The sequence below is a fragment of the Atractosteus spatula genome, chromosome 1 (assembly GCF_055471065.1).
Source record: "Atractosteus spatula isolate fAtrSpa1 chromosome 1, fAtrSpa1.hap1, whole genome shotgun sequence".
Lineage (NCBI taxonomy): Eukaryota > Metazoa > Chordata > Actinopteri > Semionotiformes > Lepisosteidae > Atractosteus > Atractosteus spatula.
Window position 1 is genome coordinate 23,235,011 of NC_142706.1, and position 26,747 is coordinate 23,261,757.

At 34.6% G+C, this 26,747-nt stretch overlaps 1 protein-coding gene across 1 annotated transcript in view; it reads right to left on the minus strand.

Annotated features, from left to right (window-relative positions):
- gabrb1 (gamma-aminobutyric acid type A receptor subunit beta1) overlaps window positions 1-26,069 on the minus strand; it is a 411,079-nt gene extending 385,010 nt beyond the window's left edge. The window contains exons 1-3 of the mRNA XM_088908787.1: window positions 25,990-26,069; window positions 25,795-25,886; window positions 25,562-25,629 (exon numbers count right to left, since the gene is read on the minus strand). Coding sequence (XP_088764913.1) covers window positions 25,562-25,629; window positions 25,795-25,886; window positions 25,990-26,069 — 240 coding nt within the window. The remainder of the gene's footprint in view (window positions 1-25,561; window positions 25,630-25,794; window positions 25,887-25,989) is intronic.
- Between the last annotated feature and the right edge of the window lie 678 nt (window positions 26,070-26,747).

Below are 26,747 nucleotides of genomic sequence, written 5' to 3' on the forward strand. Positions count from 1 at the left end.
CATACTGTAACTGTTTAAATTACAATATACAGTATGCAGGCCTCTATGAGGAGAGTTACTGAGTCCTCGTGACTTGGAAAAAAAATACCTTACAAAACATGTTTCTTGAAAAATCATAAGCAGTGAGAAATCAACTATTTCTTCAAGATGCAAATTTAACAATGATCAAATAAAATAATAACATTTATCAGATTATTTTAAACTGCCAATGTGTTTTAAGATTTTCTGATTCATTTGTTCAGCCATTTGGTAAATATGTAATTAAAGAATAAATTAAATAAGGGTTATTCAGCCTATGTTCAATCCATCTGGAAATTAAATTCAGAAAGTGCTAGTTATACTCCACAGTGCTGCTTAACATTAAAGAATTGGCTTAAAAAACACAAATAATGTATTTTAAATTCACATCACAGCCTTCCTAGCACAATCCTGTCTATACACATCCCTTCTGCTTTTCCAATTTCAATGAATGGACAGGGAATGAATAAAAAGGCCATCAAATGGAGTTTCTCTGCAATACCTAAAATGGCACAGTCCAAATGTCATGTATGTGTGTGCATACTTATTATATTATTAACAGAGAGGAAGGATCACTAGAAACCTATAAAGTCCAGTGTGGTTTCTATGTAATAAACTGCCTCACCATTAGCTTATTTGAGTGGCACAAAAGCTGGTTGAGAATATGTATTGTTAGGACTAACAGGTTTTACCATAATTGCTATATAACTATTTCAGTGGAATACTGCAACAGAACAAAAACCCTCTGATGTATTTATTTTTTTCTTACATAGTATTAAATGTGGAAGTTCTGTTACAGGTGTTCCCCATATAAGTTTAATTTAGTATTTATTATACATTATAAAATGGATAGTTCCGGTAATGAAATCTGATTAGCTGACACGCTTTCGAAGCCGTGCTATATTCTCTGATATACGCACACACCGGAAGGTGGAATTTTGACCCCTGAATTTTGACTTTTTACTGTGCGATAAAGAAATATCAATGCACTGACTAATAATGGTCAATCAAATCAATCGCATAGGCTTTTAAAGCCTACTTCTTAGCATAAATAAAGAAGCTTGGATTCTCAGTTATTGATACATGTATCTTCTTCTGCTGTCTTTGTTGCGCTCTTGAGGATCCTTGTGATTTTTTGTGCTCTCGTTGAATTATAGTGTTGCATAGTTTAAATCATTTTAATTCTTAGAAATTATCAAACGCTCGGTTAAATGCAATGTCTGTTATAGTGGACATTTAAACGAAAGTTCGCTACAGCATTATTGGAAACCCAATTTTAATGACAAAGCCCTGGAGTGATATCCTGGCAGGCACTGAGACCAGCACCAGTGGGAGCACTTCCGCAGTGAAAAAGAAAATGCTTGACAAACTAGGGATTGGACATTTTTTCTATGCTTGTACGATCAATGGAAATGTTCAAATAAATGTGCTAAAGAAATAAACAAAAAATAAGCAATTTATTCCTTTATCATATTGGCTAGCTAATGTCCTCTCTTTGCTAGTTAATGTTAGTTATGGCTGTGTTTCTGTGTTGCAGGCAAAGAGGAACTATAGTCTCAGGCGAAGGAACGTAAATAGCTTAATTTTCATGATAAATACATTTTTTAATTAAAATTCATTCTATACAGCAATCGCATATTTGGGGACCGTTTTATAAAAGCAATAAGGCACTCAAGGCCTGTGCTATATCGTGCTATATAACAACACCTTTTAACTGTGACTATATAATATAATATACAATATACTGTAGCATAGCCTCTCATGCCTTATTGCTTAAAAATAAAAACAAAAGAGCCTTGAAGTGCTGGGGCCCTGGGTTCCATTATGGAATTGAGGTGCTATCAGTGTGGAGTTTGTATGTTCTCTTGATGTTTGTGTGGATTTCCTCTGGCTGCTCCTGTTTCCTCTCACAGTGCAAACACATACTGTACTAGTAGGTTAATAGTATGCTGGGAAAAATGGCCCTAGGTGTGAGTGGGTGTGTGTCTGCCCTGTGATGGAAAGATCCCATCCAGGGTGTACTCCGCCTTGAGGCTGTTCCTTGCCGAGATAGGCTCCGGTTCTCCCGTGACCCTGAATTGAAAGAAGCAGTTAGAAAATGGATGGATGGATAAAAATAAAAGAATGGTTACAAGTGAGAGGAGGTCATTTTGCACATTTTGTCTTTTTGTAGTTAGAAGCTAACTGGTCCAAGAACCTAATGCAATTATAAAGTGCTTCATACTCTCAGTTTTAAATTCACTATGATGTAGTTTCCCTGTGTGTTCTACAGTTTGTGTTTCATTGATCATTTTGAATAGTTCATTGAGTTCCCTTATAATAATAATAATAATAATAATTCTTTATTATATAGCACCTTTAAAAGTGGCTTCTCAAAGTGCTTTACAGTAAGAAAAAAAGTACCTAATGAGAGAAGAGAGCAGATTTACACAATTAACTATGGGTTTGGAAAACAGTAGGAAAGCAAAGGGACAGACACAGAACCAATTAGAGCCCTTCTAAAGCAGACTGTTTGTCTTCAATTATATTGAAATTCAAGTACAATGGCATCCACAGATAGGGTTACTGCATTGGCTTTACATAGTTGATGGGAGGTGCCAAGAACCATGACTTCAGTCTTGTCACAGTTTAAATGAAGGGAATTTTGAGTTTTACAGGTCAGAGATACAATTAGTGCAGAGACATTCACTTCAGTGTCAGATTTAGTATGGATAAGGATTTGATTATCATCAGCATAGAAATAATTTAGACCATGTGATCTTAATTGCTGACCAAGTGGGAACACTTAAATGCTGAATAGTACGGGACCTAGCATCAAGTGCTGAGTAACCTGACCTTCCTTATATTTTAATGCAGATCCTTTAAGCCACAGAATTATATCCTGTTGTTCTTGCTAGGCAGTGCTTAGACACCAAAAATATCAAACTTTAGTTAATTGATATGTTAGGCAAGGTTTGATATGATAAATTACGAATAGCCGTAGCCTTACTACAGTTCCCTGTCATACTCCACTAATTAAATCAACCTAGAAATATCAGGGGATCAAATAATGTACATTCATTGCCTATAAGCCTGCTGTGGTTTGGGAAGCTAGTTTAATTCCCTGTTTATACAATATTAGGGTACACCGTCGCCATAGGTTATAAAAGACTTGACTTATGTAACATCAATTTTACATAAAAACCTCCCATGGGTCCCATGATAACATTTTCAAATTATGGAAAGTTAATGTAAGATACAGTGCAGAGAGATTGCGCAATGAGTCCCTTCCATGGCTTATTAGTGGAGAATACACATAATATGGTCACCACCAGGGCTCCTTTATTTTCAGTCTTAATTTGCTTTCATGCACGTTACTTCCTTTGTGTACTGTCTTCCAATTCCTGACTGAAGTCGGGGAAGTACTGTTATGGCTATTATTTAGTGTTTATTTTATTTTGTACAGTACAGTGTACTGTAATTAATGTACCAACATATTATTTATACATCCATTAAAAGGTAATTATCCTGAACTGACAGCTAATGGATGGATGGATAAAAGCTAATTCTCACTCTCCAACATGTATTTACTGTAGTATAAGTATATAAGTATATGCTGAATGTGGTATTTAATTATTCTAATTATAGGATTTGAAACCTTTTTTTTATTCTTCGTTATCTCATTTCTCCCTAAATATACTGTATAAAGACAGAAAGTTTCCTTTCTCTTTCTACCTCATGGATTGCTAGCTGCTACTACATTCTCCCTCTTGCTCTCTACCCCCTTCCTTGATACCTGATAACCAATAAAGGACAATAAAACCAGGTAAGCTTGTAATACTGCTCTCTTGTCCCTTCTTTGCTCACTCGTTGATACAGCTATCGAAAATAATAGTAATAATGAAAATAATGCTTTATTAAGAACAGTAATTCTCTATGTGTCCATGCAGTGGCTAAAATTCAGGTTAGACAAAGATTTACAGAATGTAAACAAATATTTCATTAATAGGCCTCATGCACTGTGAGAAATTCTTATGAAAGCGTCTCAGTCCAGCCATTCAAAAAACCTTTAATAAAGACGGCTTAAAATGAGATGTATCAGTAGTGTCAGGGTTTATTTCCAATATTGTCATTTCTGAAGCCTAAGCTGATATTCTACTTGTACACCAATAGTGCTTATAATATGCATTCATAAGATGTCAAATCTAAACATATTTTGAATTTATTTTAAATTGTTTGCTTCACATTGTTTCACATGTTTCACTAGGGATGGATAAATTCTGTTCTTTTAATGTTTGGGTTACTGTCAACATCCATTAAAAAAGCAAGTATTCTGAAAAAGTTGTCTTCTATGTACAATCTACAACTGCAACTACAACCTGTATAACTAAGGAACGAAGCAAGGTTTAATTTGTCTTCTAAAGGAAAAAGTAAACAAAAATATATTTTGAGACAAAAAGTATTTGACTGACATTTATCATAAATATATTCAGTATATACAGCATTACTGGAACCATGAAGAAATACTTTCTATCAAGTCTGTAAAGTATTGTTTAAGATGATCTTTTTAACAATTATATCATAAACAGTCAGTTTTTCTTAGATGTACATACTGTATCATTTTGTATGTTCATATTCCGCCTTTCAATTTCAAACTTCCTTATATTGTTACAGCGGACATATATCAAATTTAGGAAAAGTAATACAATTCTAAACAAAACGGTCAAACTCAAATCCAGAGAGGTTATATTAAATATCTAAAATAGGGCTTGCTAATGCTGTCATTAGTGACACATGTAATGAAAGTATAATAAAGTATAAGTTTAATTAGAGGTGAAAAACTTAAAAAATAATAATAAAAATGATGTAAATTATGCTACCAAATTAAAGCTCTTTGGTATAGAAAAATGATTTAGTTGGTTTAATAAACATCCCTAATCATGTTATTAGTTAATCACTTAAGTGGAGGGTTAAACATTTTGGAAAAAAATGTTAGCTCCTAAGAAAGTTAATTAATCACTCATATCAGACCTCTTGGAATGGCAAATATGGATTTGTTCAAGAAAATGACTGCTATGTGCACTCTGTGTTGTGAGAGTCCTGTTTGTCGCACATCAAATGTCCAATAACATCTTCAGACAAGGATGAAGAGGACAAGAGCTATAGAGAGGACCAGAAAGCAAAGTTATGTCTGTACTAACACTGTGTCTGTTAAAATAAAAATACAAAACATGGAAAGCCCATTTATACGTGGAAAAACATATAAAAGCAAATTGTCTTCAAAAGCTTGTTTGGATGTTGTGTTCAATGGGTTTTCCAATAATGATGAAATCATCTCCACAATAAAGGACTTACCAGTTTCTGCTAGATCAGTGGAGAAAAGCATAAGTGAAATTGCAGAAAACATTACAAAATTAAACATTAAAACATAACATTAAACATAAAATTATTATAAAACAGATGTTGGCATTAAAGGATATAAATAATGTACCAAAGTTAGCTTTTTTTTGTGAGATACTGTGACAGCTGACAGTGCCTCTGCTATGGTTAAAAGACAAAGTTGTTAAGGTCATTACAGACCAAATGACCAACCAATAGAAAACTTTCATGGCATTACTGATCAAGATAATGTCTCTGTCAAGATTTCTTATTCTGAGCTTAAAATGTATTGGCAACAGCGGTGAAGCCAAGGAATTTTCATCCATTGTAGGCCACAAACAGACACACATACACTCACACCAGGGACAATTTTCCAGTGAGTTAATTAAACTACCAGAATGTCTTTGACTGTGGGAGGAAACTAGAGCACACAAAGAAAACCCAAGAGAACCCAGGAAGACTGTACAAACCCCATGCTGACAGCACCCCAGTTAAGTGTGGTCGACAGAAAAATAGGTACTATAGCAAAACAAAATGAAAAGATTATTAACCTGATAAAATTAAATGTTTATTAATATAAACCAGATGTTGTAGGTTCCATTCGACATTCGATAAATGTAATTTATTTGGCAAATTCTTATTTTCTAACAAAGATAAAGTTTGGGGGCTGCCAGATGAGCTTTTGGTTATTACAAGCATGAGCTGTTGTAGACTGCAATTTTTTTTCCTACTTTATAATGCCATGAATTGGTTACACTTTTAATACAACACAGAAAAAAAAACAAGTACAGGTTCAAAAATGAAATGGCTTACACAGCAAAGATTTCATGATAGGAGGCCTAAACAAGTGCAACCAAGGAGTGTAACCTTATTATCAAAAGTATAATAATTTCTATTAAAATCTATCAAAACTAAACAGTTGAAACAATGATGTGTGCACACACGTTTGTATGTGTACATTTTAGAATGCTTCAAAATCATTGTTTGGTAAAGCAAATGGATCAATTGCATTGTTTAATTATTAAAATATTAACATCTGCTTAGAAATATACACAGCAAGATACAGAACATAACAGACATTTAATGTAGGTAATTTTGAATGCCAGGAGCTGCTCTCCTACTTTTCTTCTAAATGCCCATCCTAATATATATAATTAAACTCTGTTCTAGCCTGCTTTGAAATGGACATTTTGTCAACTGCTAGACATTTAACAGGAGCTGTTATTGTATTTTTCTCTATGTGAAATACTGAGATATATTCCAAGGACATACTTTTATAAATAGATTGGTAACATCTAAGAAGTCCTTGGCTATGATGAGAACATACAGTAACAACCTTTTGAAATAAAGTATAGAATGAACAAAATACATCTGGCCTACTTAGGTTCATTAGGTTTGTTGCTAACTTCATCTGTATATAAAACAAAGCTATGCCTTTACCATGATAATCTATGGTAAAATCAAGAATCAAGATCTTTTAATCGAAATTTAATTATAGCCAACAATAACATTTAAAATATTTTTTCTGCATGAGTTTGCACAGACACAAATGTAATGTAAAATAGCCTAAATCAACATAGCACCTGCATATACAGTATTTTCACTGAGAAAACACTAAGACTATACCTGTTTAGTAATATTATAGACCCAACCACATCACTAGTACAACACACATGTATGACTCATAATATTAGGCGATATACAGTAGAATCCCAATTGTTTTTACCATTATGTTAAGAAATGCGTTTTGTTTTCCCACTGAAATATACATGATACACAGTTAATAAAGCATGAACCAGTTTTATAATTACTACATGTACACAATAATGATTAATTATTGAAAACAGTATATAGTGCTTATAAAACCGGTAATTTTATTATTGCTACATTTTGATAAACTGTATTTGGAATTGTCACTGTAGTACAGGCATTAAAAAGTGGTTTATGTTCAGCATTGTTCGACTAGTTGTTTGTCTCTAGTATATGATCAACGCATGAAAGCACTAACACTAGCAGGTTAAGTCTGTAGTTCAAAATGGAAGCAACTGGAGAATGGTCTACATGTCAAAGCTATTTATGGGTTCATGAAATAGTCTTAGATTTTACAGCTTTATATAAGCTATGCAATGTTTATTCTCTCACTCGTGTCATAAAGCAGTCTCACTACTGCATCTTATAAATTAAAGTCTTGAGACCTCAGCAAGCCCATGAATCTTATAAGAGGATCAATATATAGCTGGTAGGATAGAATTTAAGAGGTGTTGGCAATATTACATACTATATTTTGAATCAATACTGTTCCATCACAAATGGAAAGACAGCATTGCTGTAAAACCCATTTTTTCACTGCTGTAGTTTCAGTACTATAAAAGTAAAACATGACATAAGAACAGTTACAAATAAGTAAAAACCATTCTACATATCTAAACTGTACAGGTATATTAGTTTGGCAGTGGCTATAGAAGCCTAAGCACCAGTTTTAACAATATGGCTGTGTACTTTGATCTCTGTACTCGGTACTCGGTACTCAGTACTGTACTACCACAACCCTTGAGAGCAAGTGGGGTGGAGGGGGGATGCAAAAAGAGAAATGTGAGGAAGAGAGGATCTTAGTATAGTATTTATAGCTTTTCAGGAAATTACATCAAGAGGGAATTACAAATTAGAGCAGTGGAGGTGAAGGAGAACGGTTGCTGTCATTTCTCCTGAGCTTTCATTAAAAACACAATTTAACACTGAAATATAGTCTCTTATACAGATGCAGCCATTCAAAGTGCGCGTTACAGACACGTACCGCAGGTGACGTCGCTCAGTATGACGCAAGATGACGCGGGGCACCGCAGTACGTGATTGGTTGACCGACAGGGGCACTCGTGGTCCGTTGGTCTGTCGTAGAAAGACAGTAAACGTCTTTGCTGTGCCCGTTGTAGGTATTGAATTTTACCACTGAAGGGAAATCTTAGTAGCTGAGCATAAAAAGAATAGGAGCATACTGTAACGCGTGTGAAGGTCATAAACGATATTAATTTTGGAACATAAACATACAGTGTATAGCTGGTCTTGGTACTTTAAAGAAAAAAATACACACCAGTATTCCATTTCTCCCTAAACATTTTAAGCTTCGAAGTCTTTAACTAACGCGATACCGGAGTCAACAAGCATACTTTTAGAATTTGATTAAAAGGGAATATAATATGGAATCGCGTATCTAAAGAATTTAATAATGGTATTCGTGTGCTGCGACAGGGCTGTGTAGGGCTGTTTCGCCTGCCTGTTCATGTGAGCTGTCTTGTAGACGTGACTACCAGCTGACAGGTTGTGTTTTCGAATCCAGCTGGTGCTGGTCTTTTCTTTTAAGAAACATTTCTTCGAAAAAATAGAATAGCGATATTATGGACAATCAATTGACTTTTATATTTCAAAATATCGCAACATGATCGATATTTGCGATATTTTGAACATATCTTCCCTTCTGACAGCGGTGCCTGCTTCTATTGTGTGTGTGTGTGCAACAGAGTAAATTTTTAATAGCGTTTTAAGCGAATAGGTAATTAGATTGCTCGTAAACCTAATCGCTTTTTCTACATAAACACAGCATGATTACTCTCTGAAAATGCTTTTCCTTTATTTTTAAAGTAGGCTCAGATTTCAACTATAGATCGTATTATTATAAACTTTCTTGGAAAAATGTATTTTATGTAAACCATGTTTGCTATTAATTCATTTAGGGCTAAAATACGTTCATTGTCTTCCAATCGAGTCGAGTTGACATTGGAAGCCTGCCACACCCGGACTGTTAAACCAACGCATTAGCACGTCAAAGCCCATTGAGGGTATTGAGCCAGTATTGGCTTTAGTATTCCCCCCCTCTCCCCTCAATTCAATTCAATTCAAGGTGTTTTATTTGCATGACAGATGGGTACAAGCAGTGTTGGGTATGTATATTGTAACGCTTACGGCAGACAGGCACTGTGTAACAGCCGGCGCACCAGAGCAGCGCACCGAGGGAGCGTCTGCATTTATAACTTGGTTTTTAAAATTAGTCAAGCAATATGAAGCATCTTCTTTTACTTTTGAGTCCCTTAAATACATTGAACACAGCTTTCTCACCACTTAAGATTGCTCTTGATACCATCCTTACACAAAGCAGAAGGGAGATTTTAGTGCCTGAGCATAAAAAGAATAGGAGCATACTGCAACGCGTGTGAAGTCCATAAACGATATTAATTTTGGAACTTAAACGTTCAGTATATGGCTGGTCTCGGTACTTTAAAGAAAACATACACACCAGTATTCCATTTCTCCCTAAACATTTTAAGCATCGAAGTCTTTAAGTAACGCGATACCGGAGTCAACAAGCATACTTTTAGAATTTGATTAAAAGGGAATATAATATGGAATCGCGTATCTCAAGAAATTAATATGCAATAACTGAGTCAAGGGACTCAGAGGATCCAAGGCTAGACTGAGTATAATAGGCTTCGGGCTTCTATTGTGACATCTACTGTAAATTACAGAAATGTTAAAAGTAAACAAAATAAAGTAACTAAAATGTGGTCTAAAATCACCCCTTTAGACACCCCTTTTACTTCACTGGTGTCAGATATGAAAGGCAATAGTCTCCCGTTCTGTCTGCTGTGTGTTGCAGCAGAGGGACTCCCTGCCGCTGAAAGGGGCAGAGTAACTTGCATGCCCTCTAGTACAGTTTACACATGCACGACTTTAAAAGCTAGCAAGACAGGTTTCGATTCACATTAGCTGGCGAGCCTTGTTAAAAAAACGAATGATAATGTAACATGCCACTGTTCATGAACAAAGTTATACTGAGATTTCCTAAGATACGCGATTAAAAAATAAATAAATAAAAATTTGAATCTCCCGCGGAACACATTCCATAAGAATCAGTGGTTTTACAGTATATATCGCCTTTAAAGGTGGCTTCTCAAAACGCTTTACGGGATAAAAACAACCAGAACAGCAGCAACAACAATATTGTATTTCGTTGCACTTTGAAAACCAAGTAATAACTTAACTATACAGTACGTGCAAACGTTTCGTATGTTGCTGTCGTGAATGTCTGCGTACCCATAAGTATCTTATTTGCCTTGAGTCTGTCTACAGTATCTCTGTCCCACTACCCCCATCTCTCCCTCAATTCAATTCAAGGTGTTTTATTTGCATGACAGATGGGTACAATTCTTGTTGGGAATGTATACTTTGATATTTACACCCGGCGCGGCACCGAGGGAGCGTCTGCATTTATAACTTGGTTTTTAAAATTAGTCACGCAATATGAAGCATCTTCTTTTACTTCTGAGTCCCTTAAATACATTGAACACAGCTTTCTCACCATCCTTACACAAAGCAGAAACTGTCCGATGACTCACAGTACAAGTGGAAAGATTACAGATTTTAATCGTCTTTAATTTTGTCTTTAATTTTGCCTGTGGAGTGTATCTTATTAAGCTCTAAATTGCATTTTGAGCGCGGTTTTTTACTTTTTTTTAATTGCATTTTGGGCGCGGACAGCACATACAAGGGTTAATGAACTGCGCCAAGAAATTTAAAATAGTATTCTTTAGGTGTGAGGGTAGGAGTGGACCGCAGCAGGCATAATCAGCAAACCAGGAAAACAAAGAACAGGACAGGTGAGATGTGTATCCAGAAAGCGAGTGATCAGAAAAAGGAAATGGAAAACGCAGAAAAAGAAAACGCTTTACAGGATAAAAACAATAACAACAGTAGTGGCTGGGCAAACGATTTTTTTTATCGAAATACAAATTGAGATACTGTACTGTATAATGATGTGCATGAACAAAGGTATACTGCAATTTTCCTTAGATACGCGATTAATGCTTCGTAGGAGGAGGCGGTCTTTTCCTCTTGTCTAACAGTTTGTCCACAAACAAAACATTCCTGTTAGACAAAAGGAATTGAAAAAAACCAATTTTGTCAATGAAAACCGGTGTGTGTGTCTCTCCCTGCTGGATGTTCCTCTCACAAACTGCTGAATGAATAAAATAATTTTATTGAAAATGCGTTTGCGATTGTCTGGTATTTAATCTGGTCCCTTTTAACTGTTTTTCGATCTACTGTATTGCTTTGAGATGCCACTTTTAAAGGCGATATGTAAAATAAAGTTTTTTTTATTATTGTTATAGAGAAACATGATCAGATTTTCCCTGGTTCAGAAAAAAGATCTAAAGTGCTACACATAACTTTCTTAATTCGATGTATTTAAAGCAGTGAACTACTGTAGGTGTCACATAACATTCAGAAATACAATCACGTATTTGACAAATAAAAACGATTATAATCTAATCCTTCCACGTTTGATCCCAAAATCCCAAGAAATATAAATCTTGACGGGTAGAAAGCTATGCTGAAAGTTTATTAAGATGCTTAGAAGACAAAGATACTGTATCAATTTATGTTGCATTAGCCTGATTATGATTAAAAAACACATATAATTAAACACGCGTTTGCGATTTAAATCAGAACACGATTTAAATCAATATCGATTCCATATTATATTAGCAGAAAAGCTTAAAACTACCACTTTTTCACACGCTATTTCACATGCTAGTTAAATACTTCGATGCTTAAAATCGTTAGGGAGAAATGGAATACCGGTGTGTATTTTTCCTTTAAAGTGCCGAATCCTGGAATCTGACTGGCTGACACCCCTCTGAAGTGGTTCCATAAAATCTGGTATACGGAAAAGAAAGCGTTGATAAATACAAGTGTCTTTTAATACACTCTTTGCTGTGCTCTTGAGGCATGACTTTTTGCATGACTCCAAGGCATGACTTTTTTATGTATAAACATCAGTATTTACTGCTATTAATTACTGTACGATTTATAGTTGAAATCTGAGCCTAGATATAAAGTTAGATATAAAGTTAAAATCTTGACAAAGCAATGTAGGAAATACAGAGAAAATAAATTCTTTCTGACATCTAAAATCAGTTTCGATCAAGGTCTCTAAAACGAACAAGAAAAAGAAGATTTTCGGAGGGCAATTACGCTGTGTTTATATAGAATAAGTGATTTATGAGCAATCTAATTTCTTGTTCGTTTAAAACAGTGAAATGTCAGCTGTAAAAGATCGCACCAGAAACAGCACTCACTCTGCCTGTCATAGACGTTCAGGAAAGGCTGAATGAAGTCATGTCAAGTACAATAATTCGGAGAACAATAATACCAGTTGTAGGACAGTATATAAGGAGGATAAGGATTTTGAAGTTGACTCGAAATCTGATAGGTAACCAGTGCAAGGACTTGAAAACAGGTGTAATGCATCCCTGATAGGATTCTTGCTGTCATATTCTGAACATATTGAAGATTGCTCAGTGTGGATTTAATTTCCCCAGTGAACAGGATGTGCATTTATTAATTCTAGAAAAAAAGCCTTTCTTGATTTCTCTAGTTCTTAGTTTCTCTAGTTCCCTTTAAAATAAACTATTATTCCACAATGCAGAGTATTACATGGCCAGTATTTACACATGATATTTGTGATTTAAAGAAATTAACACAAGCAGCTTTTGGAGATTTAAGTGTTGGCTGAGTTATTGCAGGATAAAAGACTAGAGATGTTGGCAAGAAGAAGATAGTTTGGGGAAAGCTGAGGAATACACTTATAACAAGAACACTTCCTAATGGGGTTAGGCATACTTTTGATGAAGATGATGAAGTTAACAGACTATATGTTTACATAGATACTGAAATAAGGATTGTATTTTAGATTATGTGTAGTTGCTGGCATTGAACTGTGTGTTGGATGCACATGAATCGAAGGAATGGGCAAACATAGCTGATGCGGATCCACAGAGCCAGCATATTAAGATGTTTATAATTAGAGGCAATTTGTTTAAATAACTAGGTATGGATACTGATGTGCAAGAGAGGTGGAAAGGCTGTTTCCTTAAGCCAGCAGTAAAAAATATTTTATTCTCAGTGAGATGCTGCCATTTCATAGTGGGTTTCTAACACTGTGTATAGTTCCATCCACACAGTGCCTTTACTTCCATTTCTAATCTCTTTATCCAGTACAGAGGATTTGGAGCCTATCCCAGTAAGCAACGGACACAAGGCAGAATACACCCTGGACATAGCGCCAGTCCATCACAGGACAGACAGACACAAACACACACAGACCAGGGCCAGGTTTCCCATAAACTAATTAACTTACCAGTATGTTTTGGAGTGCGAGAGGGAGTCATATCACACATATGGAGAAAAACCATGTAACCCAGAGAGAACATGTAAACCCCACACACACAGGATGGCAGGAATTGAACCTAGGACCCCAGTGCTGCAAGATAGCAATGCTAACCACTTTGCCACCATTATAAATGGATGGATATCTTAGTTATCTTTCTAGTTCACAGGTTTGCATGCATAATTTAATTTTGAAAGCCACTGAGACATCAGGTACTACTGTTGTATTTATGAAAAAGAAACAAAACAAAAAACATACTAACAACTGTGCCATCCTACGCCTTAGCTAATACATTTTATTATTCATAAACAGTTAACATTGTTAGCAAAATATTTTGAATTATATTTAACCCTATTTTTTCTTTAGTTTTGTATTTAACTTATTATATGATAGTCAGACTTAATGTATATTTGAACAATGAAAATATATTTTTACAAGATTTTACATTAAGCACTTAAAATTAATATGGTTAATAATAGTAAACTGTAACATGCTGTAACAAGATCGGTTAAACAGCGAAGAAAATGCTTTCAGAGAAAATGTTTCAGGTGTGAAGAACATAGATCTCCAATGCAATTTCAACCAAACCTGTTCCCACACACCCTGCCCCCACTACCATTAGAATATACACAAAGCACTCAAATCTTTCGAGCTAATGATCAGGTGACCCGAGAGAGAGCGAGAGAAACACCAAGGGGTATCACCAAGGGTATTAATAATACGATCTATAGTTGAAATCTGAGCCTAAATAAAAAGAAAAAGCAAGTGATTAGGTTTATGAGCAATCTAATTACTTATTCGTTTAAAACGCTATATAAAATAAAGTTTATTATTAATTTGCTGCACAGAGCGGTGAATATTGTTATGCATAAGACAAAGATAACGATCCTGATCAGTTTAGAAATCTGTGTACGCTGTAAGGTTTTTACTTCTTAAACTTTTAAAGTACACGTTTTGAATAGAAAGAAATCCTCTTCCTGTTACAGTATGTATAGCAAACTAGCACGTCTTTTTTCTCCAATCAGAGGGGTGTCAGATGGTGTCAGCCAATCACCATTCTGCGTTGGGTAGCAACGGGTGACTGTTCTCAGGCGGAAGATGTAAACAGCTTAATGTTCGTGTTAAATAATTTTTTAAAATTCAATTAAACGGGCACAATTAAGACATTAAATATACATATACATACTGTATACAGTACAGTTTGCATACGGTAATATGTTACGCGATTAAAAAATAAATAAATAAAACTGGAAGGTTCAGCACCAGCTGGATTCGAGCACACACCCTGCCCGTTGGCAGGCACGCACCTAGACCAGTCGGCTACAGTCAGCTCGCATGAGCAGGCAGGCGAAACAGCCCTACACAGCCCTGCCGCAGTACATGGATATAATCATACCGTTATTAAATTCTTGAGATACGCGATTCCATATTATATTCCCTTTTAATCAAATTCTAAAAGTATGCTTGTTGACTCCGGTATCACGTTAGTTAAAGACTTCGAAGCTTACAATGTTTAGGGAGAAATGGAATACCGGTGTGTATTTTTCCTTGTGATATTTTAAGCTCTAGTTGAATGATAGGTGTCGCATTTTAAATCATTTTCGTAGTTAGAAATTATGAAACGCCCTGTTAAAAGCAAGGAAGTTTTTATGCCCGTTGAAGTAAAACAAAATGCCTGACAAAGTATGGCTTGGACAGATTCCAAGTGCTTGTACAAATGTGCTAAAGAAATTATACTTTGAGTATACAGCTTGTCCAAAGTCATCCATTATTAATACTATTAGTAATATCTCCGGTAAAGGCTTTGATGCATAAATATTTCTGATAAAGGTAGGTTGTGTACTTTTGTCCAACTGAGCAATCTTGCTTTCATAAAATATACCAACATTTTAATGACTGAAGATTAACATGCTGTAATACACTGTTCAAAATTAAAGGCTCAAATGCTGTACATGAGAGGTTAAGCTCCCCCTGGCGGTTTTACAAGGTGACGCCGGATAGTTTCCGGCAGAGCGTCAAATGACGCGCGATTAACACGTCACACTGCGTGACACTGCGAGATGCCGCGCCACGCCCACCGGGGTATGCCGCAAAATAACGCACGCATTTTGAATGGCTGCATCTGTATAGTTAAGTACAGCTGAAAAGATGTACAGTAAAGAATCCACTTGGCAACAGCACTCTATGATGCTTTATTGTTTCTCCTCACCATTTCTCCCTCAAATCAGTATACTATTGCAATTGGCTTCTTTCTACTTTTAAATTTTCTGAATTTGAGTAAATCCAAATTAATATGATTGTGAAATTGAAAATGTCAAAAAACAGGTTAATGACTGCCCTGTCATTTCCAGTTGCACAAGAGAACAACTTCTAAGCTATTATAATGTAAGAAACATTGCACTTGTGTATAGTTGCCCTCTGAAAGATTTTAAGTGTTACTCACAAAATAAAGATATTTGATAAAAACTAATTGCCAGATGTTCTCTCTTTTATACACAGCTTAATGATACCAAGGCAACAAGAAAGCCTTCTGACTTTTAATTCTTAAACTTCTTTTTTCATTTTACAGGATATTTTTTTTGGATGAACATTTATTTGTATTATTTTATCCAGAAAAAAAGCTACCTTGGAGAAATTGTAACAAAACAACTTTCCCCCAGTACTCCCTTAGTTGCTCTGTGCCCATTCCCTCCTGCTCAGGTCTTTGTTATCCTATACTTTATATTCCTGCCACCTTTATCTGTCCCTCACACCTGAGAAAGACTCAACAATTGAGATGTTGTGTTTCTTATTTCCACTTTTTCTATGTGGAATTAACCTTTACTTTTTCCAGGATTTATCTGTTTTTCTAAAAATGTTTAAATCATTTTGAAAAAAAATAAAGATGATTCCCCTCTATAACAACAGTTAATTCCACCTGTCCGTTATGAGAAATCTAGAGTAAATCCTAAAGCATAAGGTGAAAGGCAGCAAAGATAGTGTTACAGAATATTAATGAGGACCCTATGCAGAATTATCATGACGAACTTCAGAGGCGTAGTCGATTAAACAGTCCGTGGTCCGAAAGCCGAAGTGATACAAACCGGCGCGAAAGTACAAAATCAGAAGCGGAGCCGTAAGTCATGAGGAAGCTGAGAGTCTAATCCAGAACAATAGTCAAAGTACCAAAACAAAACCAGGAGACTTAGTCGGAGGACAAACCAGGGTCAGGAAGCCAAAAACCAAGACGTAATAAATCGCACAAAGACAGGGGTAGCTCGAGCCAGGAAAACCTAAAACTGAGCACAGGTGAGAGTGTGAAGCAGCATTAAATAGGCTGGGGTAAAAGACTAATTGGAAACCGTACTGGAATGCGAGATAGAATGACGAGTCCTCCGGGGGCGTGGTGTAACAGATAGTATGTAATGGTTCTACCCTGAAAGGTGTGCCAACTCATTATAAGGGCAGATACTGTACAAAGAGACAATTTAAAAAAGCCAATCACGCTGTGACAGAGTGACCTAAAAAAAGACTGTTCCAGTAGCCAATTTGCCACCATAAAGACCACCAAAGGACCTCAAACAGTTGTAAGTAGATTCACTATTTAATTAGTTAATTATTTTATTGGTAAAGATTAGTAATCATATACTTACATGAGTTTAATTATAGTAGTAGTGTTCAAAAAGAGTTTGCATAATTTTAATAATGCTTGGGGTTTTTGAAGTAGTAAAGGCCCATTGAGACCATCAAAAGTTGAAAGAATAAGACTTCTCTGCATTCTTTTAGATTTGAGACCTGGAACTTTACAATAAAGCCACCTGCACTTTACTTTTTGTAGCCTTTAAAAGGTTTTATGTGCATACATCCATGGAGCTTCCCAAGCCAAAGACAGGATCTCACACACACCTATGCAGCTTGTCCTTGGGTGAGAAAATCCACACAAAAATGGGGAGAACATGCAAGTATCACAAAATCAAATGCCCATGGTAGTAATCAAACCAAAGAGTTGTTAGGCAAGATCATCATGCCACCAAGTCATTCAAGTAAATTCCACTGAAGGCAAAAAATATTTTTTTAAATATATAAAAATAATCATCTTAATACACAAACAGGAAACCCAATAATCTAAATCTATATGAAAGAACATTCACTAAGGCTGATGAAACAGAAAAATCTTTAACGTCATAATGGCACAGTTCCTGGAAAATCTCAATCAACATTAATGCATGCATATGCAAAACTATAAAAATACCTATTATGAAAAATATACAGCAACATAGTAAAGCAAATAAGAAAATAAGCATTTACTTCAGTTAATTTCTAAATAGAAGGTACTGTAATTCATTGTTCATCATATAACATGGAAAAAAGGATTAGTTTCAGTATAGTTTAATTAGGTAATTGCTCAAACTTTTTTTCTCTCTTTAAATGTTTTCTGCATTTTCAGAGAAACAACCAGAAAATACAGTATATTATCACATATACAGGGTCCCCAAATCAGTGGAATTTAAATAACAAAAACTAAAAGAGAAACTGAAAGAGAAAGCACATTCACCAAAAAACTGAAGATGCACATACAGTACTGTATATGCAAGTGAGAATTGTTACTGCTGCAAAGGGTAGTAAACAGATAGAAACATAGTCTTAAATAAAGGAGACTATGAGGGAATAATTGAAGTCCTGCAAAATACTCACAAAGTCAACCCAGACGACAACTTCAGGACCAGTAATGATATACAGACTCATGGGCACCAGTGTAAATTAAGGGGTTATTTATTAGAAATGAAAACAGGAGGCAGTTCTTTAGGGACTGTGGGTGTCTCAACCTGACATATTCATTCCATTGAAGCAGTTTCCTTGGGTTCCTTGATGAAGTCAATGGATGAGATCCTTGGATCAATTAGCCGTTTGCAGTCAAACAAACCACATTCATCACTGAGGTATTTTAATATGATAAAACAATACATTTTAAATTCATTGCCTAGGTCTGCAAATGAGGAAAAATATTATCTAATAAAGCTCTGTGTCATTTATTTCAGAAATAAATACTGTAAGTACTAGCAACCAGCTCTACTCAGGGAACCTTATTCTTCAAGGACAGATGTCTCTTACATAAAGTGTTATAATTTTTTTCAAAACATTTACCAAATATATTCTTGGAGAAAATAAAGAAAACACCTAGCTCTTACAAGACAATGTAATGGATATATTGTATACAAAAATATTTTCCAATCTCAAAAATATTCTCTGGGTGAAGGTGTTCTTTATTATAGATGACGGAAAGGTTTGCAGGTATTGACTTCTACTTTGTAGTAGCAATATGTATTTTATTATCCAGACACAATATCAAGGGAGAGATTTAATATGTATTTATAGATTAAACTAAAACACTTTTGTGAAGAGTAAAAAGGGAAAAAAGTGCATCCCATGCTCTACAAAAAGTCTGAAACATTTTTTCCTTGAATGTATAACTAACTGGGAACCTGACCATCCATCAGCTGTTCTCAGGAGAGTGCCTTCTGAGACCTGAATTCTATTTCCAGCAAGCCTAAGCAAAAGCCTACAGGATCCTATTTATACAGTGAGCTCCTCTTGATATGTATAAAAAATTATACTTTCATTCAGTATTCTTGAGATTACAGGCCATGCTTGAAATTTGTAGCAAGTAATGTTCATCCTTTTGGAGTGTTTCAAAGCAAAGTCATAATTTCAGCTTTTATCTTTCATTTTTTATGTTTTTATGTTGTCTTTGCTGCATAATTAAGATTAACAATAATGACTTCAGTTATGTTTCTTCTACTTTACAGTTTAACATTTTAAAAATTGCACAATGATTAGACATAAACAACTACAAATATTTTGACATAAATAATCATTTAAAAAATAAACAGCAGTAAAGGTGTATTTTTCAATACTAGTCATTTATTTTTAATAACTGTTTCATCCTTAGAGAGAGTAATAACATTTTGTTATGTTCAGTAATATGTCAGAATTACAAGATGTTTTAACATGCATACTTTGGTCGTCACTCAGACAGATTTTTTTTCTGTCTGAAAATTATTTGCATTGGATTATGTGGACAGATTCCTTGATGTGTGATTGAGAGTGACCTCTGATTTCTGAAGGAAAACATTTTTTATCTGTTTCAACTATTAACCAGTTCTGGGAAATTACTAAGTGGTCCATTCTCAATAATCTTTTTCCAGCTTCATATAATGTATTTTTGTTAATTGTATTTGTTACAGTAGTTGTAAATGTATTTTAAAAAAATGACTAAGCTAGTTATCCCATCTAGCTAGTATTTTTATCTTAAAAATGAATTTTATATAATCTCTGTCAGAGAAAAAAACATCACCATTTAATTCATTGCTACAAGCTCACATCTTCATGCCAAACATGGAGTCTACTTGTACTGTGCTATATGTGTCCTCCCAAATGTGTATATTCATCAACTATTTTTCTCAATATAAGAAACCAAAAGCCAAACTTGGACAACATTCACGAAGTACTAACAAAATAAGGAAACTCTGGTTAACTGTTAACTAATGACAAAAATCACATTAATGTCTCTGTACCAGTCTCTGGATTATTGTGCTCAGACTATAATTAAGCATAGCTTTTTCTATATTTTTAACTAGAAAATAATTTTTAACATATACAATACTAAAATAAGAGGGTTGAAACCCATTTTTGTCAAAGTTACCTATTTACATTACTTAATACACAATTAATAATATTAATTAATACACAACTTTACTTAGGCACAAGTGGACAACTCTAGTCCTCCAGGTTCAGATTTATACAGATTTAATTTAGGAGTCTTTGAAAATACAACTGTTTATGATCCACAAAAACATGTGATTTGACCTTTTCTCCAAATAATTCATTCAAGTAATTAAGATCAGATAAAAAAATCGGACTGGAGTTAAATTAATTTAGGGTATTGTTTTCATAACGTTTTTCTTAATTTTCTACATTTTTATCAATTATTGCAAAATAATTTTCAAACTATGGGGGACACACTTGGTTTGATATAAAACCCTACACATTTCTTACTCACTTGCTAACTTGTAGTGTTATTAATGCCATATTTGCTGTTATGAAGTGAATCTAGATACAATGGGTAACACCTGGTTATTGTCAACATTTCCAGTTTCAAAGCAAAGGGATGTTTGCCGAGATGTAGGGGGGCAGATTCCGTGATCAAAGCAATCGTAAACTTTAGGTTGATTTACCTTAGTTAATTAAGTTATGGGTAAGTGATTGAGTTTCTAGTGTTGATTAACTGTCCAGAAAGTCACAATAACTTTGATTTCCTCAGTAAAAATTCCTTTATTTAAAAACATCCTCTCCTGGTTATTGGGTGCATTTTTAGAACAGGAATATAAGTTCCCATTTTGTGGAATTCAGGTTTACAAAGTCAGAGATTTAACCGCTGATTGTATTTCGTTTTGTTTAGAAGGCAGCTTATATCTTCTTTTGCCCTTTTTGGGCAGTATTTTAGAGTTCAATAATTGCTGGCAGTCTGGGGATTTTCTGGGTGGTTAGGCTTCTGGGATGCCTTACTTGTCAACTGTAAATAGTGTAACTTGCATGTTATATGTTTATGTTGTGTGTAGGTAGGTGTGTTTATTGTCATCATCAATAAATATTTGCCTAACCCAAATGCCTGTGCCTTAAATATTACTGTTTTCACATAAACTGTGCCAGAGAACAAAGAAGTCATGTGCATCTACTTATACAGACCTCTTCATTATATTCTTGGCAAAATCTGTACAATTTGGGGTTTATTAATATTTATGTTATGCATTGATTAATCTGCATGGTTATTCCTGATTTTTGCCATTTTTTGCAACCCCCCTCTTTGTAACAATATTTTTATACTAATCAGGATGAAAGAAGAAAAACAATCTTTGATTCTAAACTAATCGTCTTATTTCTAAAATAAAATATATACCTAAAAATGTATAAAATTAAAATACATCAGTATTAGTCTATGTCATGAGGTTATGATTTTTCAATGCAAAGGTATCATAAAGTTACATCATATGTTACACTATTGTAACATATTGTGTCAATACATTTATTAAAAATGTAATCATAGAAATAGTCTTAAAGTGATAAAATCTTTAATTGGTTTAACTAGACTGTAGACTTTGCCACCAATTAAATTGTCCACAGATAAATAATGTACAGGCAAAACACAGTCAGAGACTGAAAACAAAAAAGAACAAAATAAATATATATATATCAGCAGCTAAATAAACATAACTGTAAGTGCACGCAGACTAGACACAGTCGTATCAAGAGTACATGAAAAAAATCAATTCAAATATATTTAAAGTGAAGCTGAATGCAACTTTCTCCCCCAAAATACCACTCAATTTTTTTAAATCAATATATACAGTGTCCCATATCTGACCACAGTGTGATGAATTAACCATTAACCATTATAACCATTTAAATGTGGACACAATGTTATCACATAAAACAATTATAGAATTCTCTTTCAGTAATGACATCTGTATATAGCTTCAGCAATGTTATTTAAATGTAGTAAACTGCACAATTGCAAAGGGAGGCAGAGAATATTACTTAAAAGTAAGTAAAATTGAAAGCCTTATGTTAAATTTATTGTACTTCAATTAATGAGCTGGCTTAAAAATCTATTTATTTTAAAGTGTCTTTTTTCTAGCCATTTTCACTAAATGCATTTTAGATTAGCTCATTAATCCAGCCTCTATAACATATAATTAGCTCTTGTTATGATTTTTGTGGGCAATTGATAAGGACAAATAGGGCACCTAAGAGCAGATTGTACCTACAAAACTGAAAACTGACCTGTGTAATCACAATAACATGGCCTTCTTGCTATACTGAATGCTATTGCTCTTTATTAAATGTCTCTTTATAAACATCATTACAACCAAATGTAATGTGATACTCAGTAGCTAAAAGAAGAAGAGAAAATACTGTAGATTAAAATGGGCTCAAGGCAAACAACAGAAAGCAAAATTACTGACACAATAGCTCAGCAGTCAGTAGTAGTTTTGAGCACATTAAGCAGATCAGTTCATTATTTTTAAATAAAGCTTTAAAAAATAGAATGGTCTGTTCAAAACGATGCTCAGATCTATCCTCTAAAGATTTCCATGCAAATGTATCCTTTTAAGAGAAGAGCAATTTGCTTCACATGTGAATGTAGATGAAGATGTAGCTGTGTGCAACATTGCCATAATGTTCCATGCTGTTTATGAATTTTCAAACTTAATACAAAATTTATGTCTTGTGTTACCATGGCAAAACATCAGTAGGTTTGAAAAATCTGTAAATACATGCCTTCATCGTTTATTTTTTAAATACTTTTCCATTTACAAACAGAATGTAAAGTGTATTATAAATTCAGCCCTATATTTTCAACACATGGGTACTGAACTTTTAATTCCTGTGGAGATTTAACAGCTCACTTAATGACCAGGCTATTATTAAAAAGATAATGTGCTACATACAGTATATTGAAATCTAACAATAAATATATTTTTATTTCTGAAGTTTAAAATGAAACATGAGTATTTAACTTTCTGACCTGCATCTATGGAGAGATTAACAAGTTTTTCAACTTATTAAGAAAATACAGTATATAATACAGTATGTTAAGAAAATGTGCTTGGTTTGCTCTTATATTAAACTACTGAAAATCAGTACTGCTTTTTTTAATCTGTATTTAAATTATTTTATTTCTAAGCATCTTAACAAATTCCAAGGTATATATAAACTCCAGCTTTACCATTCTATTTTGATAAAATAGAGGATTATGCTATGCATTTTACTTCAAATGGCAATAGTGTATTTTATCGAAGTCTGCTACTTTTATTTTGGGGGGAATTTGCACTTCACTAGTCAAGATACTGTCACAAAATATGAGTGTTTAGTGTACAGCCAGTAGATTACGTGGTTGTTTTAGATACTTTCTCCTACTAACATGAATATGATTACATTAACGGTTTACAGACTGTGTATCCAATAGTTGTGTGAACTGTGATTTCTAACACCTGTAAACACAGTTTAGGAAATGTTTATGTATTGAACTAATACATACAGTACATCAAATCAGATCACTTTATTGGCCATTTACAATTTCTTGTATTAGGATTTTGTCTTTTTGCATACCCCAACTTGCACTCCATGAGACACACAGACAGGGAGAGAAGCTTGGGGTCAGAGCGCAGGGTCAGCCCCTGGAGCAGTTGGGGTTAAGGGCCTTGCTCATGGGCCCAACGGAGTAGGATTCCTCTGCCGACTGTGGGATACGAAATGGCAACCTTCCAACCACAGGAAATATTAGTATGCATGTCATAATAATGTATAATGTAATTATGTATTTTCAATTTCAATAAGAAAATTCCCCCATGTCAAGCACCACATGCTAGCAATGGAATGTTTACAAGAAACCACACAGTGTATCTTTCTCAACAAACTTCAGCAGTCTTCTGACTGAAACCTAACTGAACAGTTTGAAGTAAAGTTTCAGAACACATACATTTTTTAAAGGCAGCACAAGATTGTACATTCTACCACCAAGATGGATAAATTTGTGGTTTGTATGTAAAAGAATTTCATTATCAGGAGTTTGTAGAAGACTCACAAAATAAATATATATTATTTTAAACCCAGATCATAAATCCTAAAAATGATTTTTATTCCTTTTATTCTTATTATTACCAAGGTGGTTTCTAGGACCCATTCCCATCAAGTATTTTAACTGATTATATGTGCTCAGATTATTTATGGTCTTAGAGCAAAGCGTGAGGTCCAAGTTTTTTACATAATAGTTAGTATTGTGTTAAATTGCTCAAATGAGGTGCCTGACTGGACAATCATAGACAACCATTTTATACAAACTGCCTACATAAGGGTATTATCTCTATCTATTATCTCTAACTCTACTTGATAAACAAGATGGAGATGTGCGGCTTGTTCTATGATGTAGAGCAAAACCTAAAAACGTAAATTATTAGGAAGCTAACAATAAGTAAGAAAGATACAATATTTGTATGTGAAACAGTAGTGCCCCTCCCCCTGCCCTCCGACTTAGGCTATATTAATTGATATTTACTTTTAGCATCCCTAGTCCAAAATTAGCAGGTTGTTTCATATGCTTCAAATTTCAATCTTAAAAAATATTAGAAATAGCCATATTAATTTAGAAATCTTTAAATTTAGCACTTCAGCCTTTAACATCACATTTTACAAGTTCAATGTGTGTTCGGCTTTAGAACTATGCACTTCAGAATAGTAAATCAAGCCATTCTCTTGCATATATCAAGCAGAAAGTTTCAAACAAAACTGTTGAAATATACACCTGGTCTACTTCGGTACATCTTTTTGGGAATTTAGTAATACACTTTAGTATTAGCATTCATCACATGTGTAGGCCAAGCTACTAAAGCTGCTTGTTTTTGATGTTATTTGTTTTGGGACTATAGATCACTCTAACAAGGGTGTACGGACGCGCGTGTGTGTGAACTGTTTAACTGTAGGCGCATTTCGTGTTGATTCAGCATTTAGTTGAACACTACACATAATTTCTCTCCTGATTAAGCACTCTAAATTTCGAACTTCACTGGCTGTGACAACTAAGGGAACTTTATGCTTATGAAATAAAGGAGTGCAGCTGTCCAGGGTACTGAAAAGCAGTGATAATAATAATCAGCAGATGGCGGCATTAGACGCATTAAAAAAAAATCCTAAATACTTCAAAACGTGCCTCATTCTCAGGACTTCTTAAAACCGAAAGTGAAAAATGAACAGTGTTTTAAATACTTCTAAAGCATGGGAACACAAGAAAACCCCGCCTTCGGCTATAATAATTGATATTTACTTTAAGCATTCCTAGTCCAAAACTAGCAGGTTGTTTCATATGCGTTTGCATGTTATGTCGTCTACATGAAAGACTTGCTTAATATCTACAGTAAATATACTCACCATATTGACTTCTGAGACCATATCGATGCTGGCGATATCTATGCTCATCCCAACATCTACAGGGGGACCTTTAAATGGCAAATGCATTGCGGGCTATTAATATGTTTATTGTTAACTTTGGTATTTTGTGCTTAACTGTGTAATCACTTCACTTACATCAAACTGTAAGAATTGACTTCACACTATGTAATGACTAACAAGCATACAGAACTCTATTAAAGGTAATAAATTACCTCCAAAATCAGGCCTTAAACGAATGTCATATCCCTTGAGCAATTTGTCGACGGTTTCTTTCACATATGACATGTTGCTGGGCTCATTTGCGCTAAAGGGAAGAAATATGGATTTGTATCAGAATTTTCGTCAAACTGCAGACGGTGTGGCAGAGAAAACATGATAAAAAAGATTATAGATCAAAACGATCTCACCTTTGTGTACTGCAGACCATGGCGACCAGCAAGGAAAGAGATAAAATCCCGAAACATCCTCGGTCTTGAACTCTCCACATTCCTAACTTTGATTAAAGAAATGTCTTTGAGCGAGGAATCAAGGAATGCAACTTAGTCCTAGGCAGTGTAATAATTCCGTCAATACTAACGCATGCGCGTAGTTTAACCAACATCAAAACACTGTTTGCAATTGTTCTCCTGCAAAATGCTGAAAAGATCCGAGCTTTACAGGATTTTTGTTATCACGGTGATCGCAGATATGCTGTGTTTGAACTGAATCAATATGCTGGTCAGATCACTTCCCCTCTGGCTAATTTTAGCATTTCAGCAGACACAACAGTGTCCGGATCAGATTTGCATCAAGCGGGTCCCCTTGTGTTTAAGGCAGACGATTATAAGAAATAGTGGCATTTAACGCAGATTCCCGTCCACCTTTAATCATCCATGCATAGGACATCCTGGAAAACAAGCACGTTTTAGGATCTGCGCATTTCACATGTTTACTTGGAGGCTTGAATGTCCATACATTAACTACTGTACTTCTCACTGGTTTTAAATCTAGTTGGTTATTTCTATGTGCCAAACAAACGGAGTTATTATTTGTCTTAATTGCAATGCGTAAAAAAAACATTGGCATCCTTTTTTTAAAGACAGAAGGTCTGAAACACAACCTATGACATATTTAAATACGATATTAGTTTCCAGTCTAGCTTATGAAGAATTGTGTGTGAAACTCA